The sequence below is a fragment of the Mirounga leonina genome, unplaced genomic scaffold (genome assembly GCF_011800145.1).
Source record: "Mirounga leonina isolate KUSES-001 unplaced genomic scaffold, KU_Mleo_1.0 Mir_114, whole genome shotgun sequence".
NCBI lineage: Eukaryota > Metazoa > Chordata > Mammalia > Carnivora > Phocidae > Mirounga > Mirounga leonina.
The window spans coordinates 7,283,404-7,285,345 of NW_023270265.1; the positions used below are offsets into that span (position 1 = coordinate 7,283,404).

Here is a 1,942-nt window from a genome sequence, read left to right on the forward strand (position 1 = left end):
AAATAAATAAATAAATAAATAAATAAATAAATAAATAAATAAATAAATAAATAAGGCTCTCTGCAGCCGCCCCATCTGAGCCTCACCTGAGAAGGGGCAGCACTAAGGCTGTTGTCAGGGGAGGGGAGAGGGGACGGTGCAAGGCAAGGCCCCCAGCGGGGTGGAGAACCAGAGGGCCTCTCCCTCCTGCACCCCAAGCTCCCCAACCCCTCATCACCCAAGGCAGCTCAGGCCCTCAGGGAAGATCTCTGGAAGCAGGGAGACTGGCCTCCGCACCCAGACCGCAGAGCCCTCCGGGCTGGCCAGAGGGCAGGTGAAGCCGTGGCCTTTCTCCTGGGGTCGCCTGCCTGCCCGCTGGCCATGCGGGTCCAGGCCTGGGTCATCGCCTGCCGGAACTCAGCTTCTAAGGCAGTGCCCGTAACCCCAGGCCTGAGGGCCTCTGCAGGCCCTCTGGAGGCAGCTGGCCCCGGGGTACTGGGGGGATGTGTGCCCACCCTGCAGACTTAACCTCCCTCCCTGCGATCCTTGCCTCCTCTCTCTCTCCTCGGGGCGTCGGGTCTCCCCACTCTTTCTCTACCTTTCGGTCGCTCTCACGTCTCTGTTCAATCCCCCCCTCCCTGGCCCGTCCCCCCTTCTCCAGCTCTCTGCTCTCCCTCCGGCTCGGTTCCACCCCCGGCCCGCCCGGCCCGGCCCCACTCACCGGCGGCGCGGAGCAGGGCGAGCCCGGCCAGCGCGCAGAGCAGGGGCCGCATGTTGCCGGCCGGCCGAGCGCAGCGCAGCGTCTGCCCCCGGGGCCCGCGCCGGCCCGCCCGCAGGAAATGCTCGCCGCCCGAGCCAAAATTCCTGCGCGGCTCCGGGCTCTCGGGCTCGCGCGATCCGCCCCCTCCGGAGACCCCGCGGGCGGAGGGGTCGGCGTGCCAGCCTGGGCGCCTCCCCAGCCGGGCCCCCCGCCCCCCCGGGCGCCGGGGAGCGGGAGGGGGCGAGGCCTGGGCTCCGGGCCACCGCTCCCCTCGCCCCGGCGTTCAGGAGCCCATTTCACAGACCAGCACACTGAAGCGCCTTCCTCCGGGTCACCCACAGCTCCGGCCCCGGACCTGCACCCCGAGCGCACCGAGTGTGGAAGCTTTTCCCCGTCCACCTACGAATAGGTCATTAATTCCATCGGGCAGTGTCTGGCCCTGAGAGAGGGACGCAGAGGCGGTGTCTGCCGTTTACAGAAACTTCCTGTTCTGCTACCGGGGTCCCAGCAATGTTAAAAGATACTTTAAGGACTCCTGGGTGGCTCAGTCGTTAAGTGTCTGCCTGGGGCTCAGGTCATGATCCCAGGGTCCTGGGATCCAGCCCCGCATCAGGCTCCCTCCTCCACGGGAGGCCTGCTTCTCCCTCTCCTGCTGCCCCTGCTTGTGCTCCCTCTCTCGCTGTGTCTCTGTCAAATAAATAAATAAATAAATAAATAAATACCTTAAAAAATACTTTTTTCTATTTTCCCTTTTTTCCCATATTCTGATTATTAATCCAGCACCTGTGATGTATGTTGGCAATGTTTCCTTCCATTCTTCCACGGTCTTTAACTTTCTTTGCAGTGTCTTTCATTATCCATTGCAGAAGTTTTCGATATTTAGGTGACCAAGTCTCTCAGTCTGTTCTTTTACGGCTTCTAGGTTTTACAACTTTTATGATTCCTCGCATCAAGACTATAAAAATACTTTCCAATACCTTTGCCAACTAGCATAAAGCATTTGTTAAGGTATAAACTCTGATCCATCTAGGATTTTTACATGGTTGCAAAGAAAGAGTCAAACTTAAATTTTTTTCCCAAATGAGCATCTAAATATCCTAACACTCCTTCTTGCATAGCCACTAATCGGACCATAAGATAAAATAGCTATTCATTTCCAAGTGGAGCTCTGGAAAAATCTCTAGCCATCATGTCTGCCATAAG

General features: G+C 57.8%; 1 protein-coding gene across 1 annotated transcript in view; it reads right to left on the reverse strand.

The window, feature by feature from the left end:
* Positions 1-840, reverse strand: part of PLAC9 (placenta associated 9) — a 13,060-nt gene extending 12,220 nt beyond the window's left edge. Inside the window, exon 1 of the mRNA XM_035022873.1 lies at positions 701-840. Within this exon, the coding sequence (XP_034878764.1) occupies positions 701-752 (52 nt within the window). The 5' untranslated portion in view covers positions 753-840. The remainder of the gene's footprint in view (positions 1-700) is intronic.
* Between the last annotated feature and the right edge of the window lie 1,102 nt (positions 841-1,942).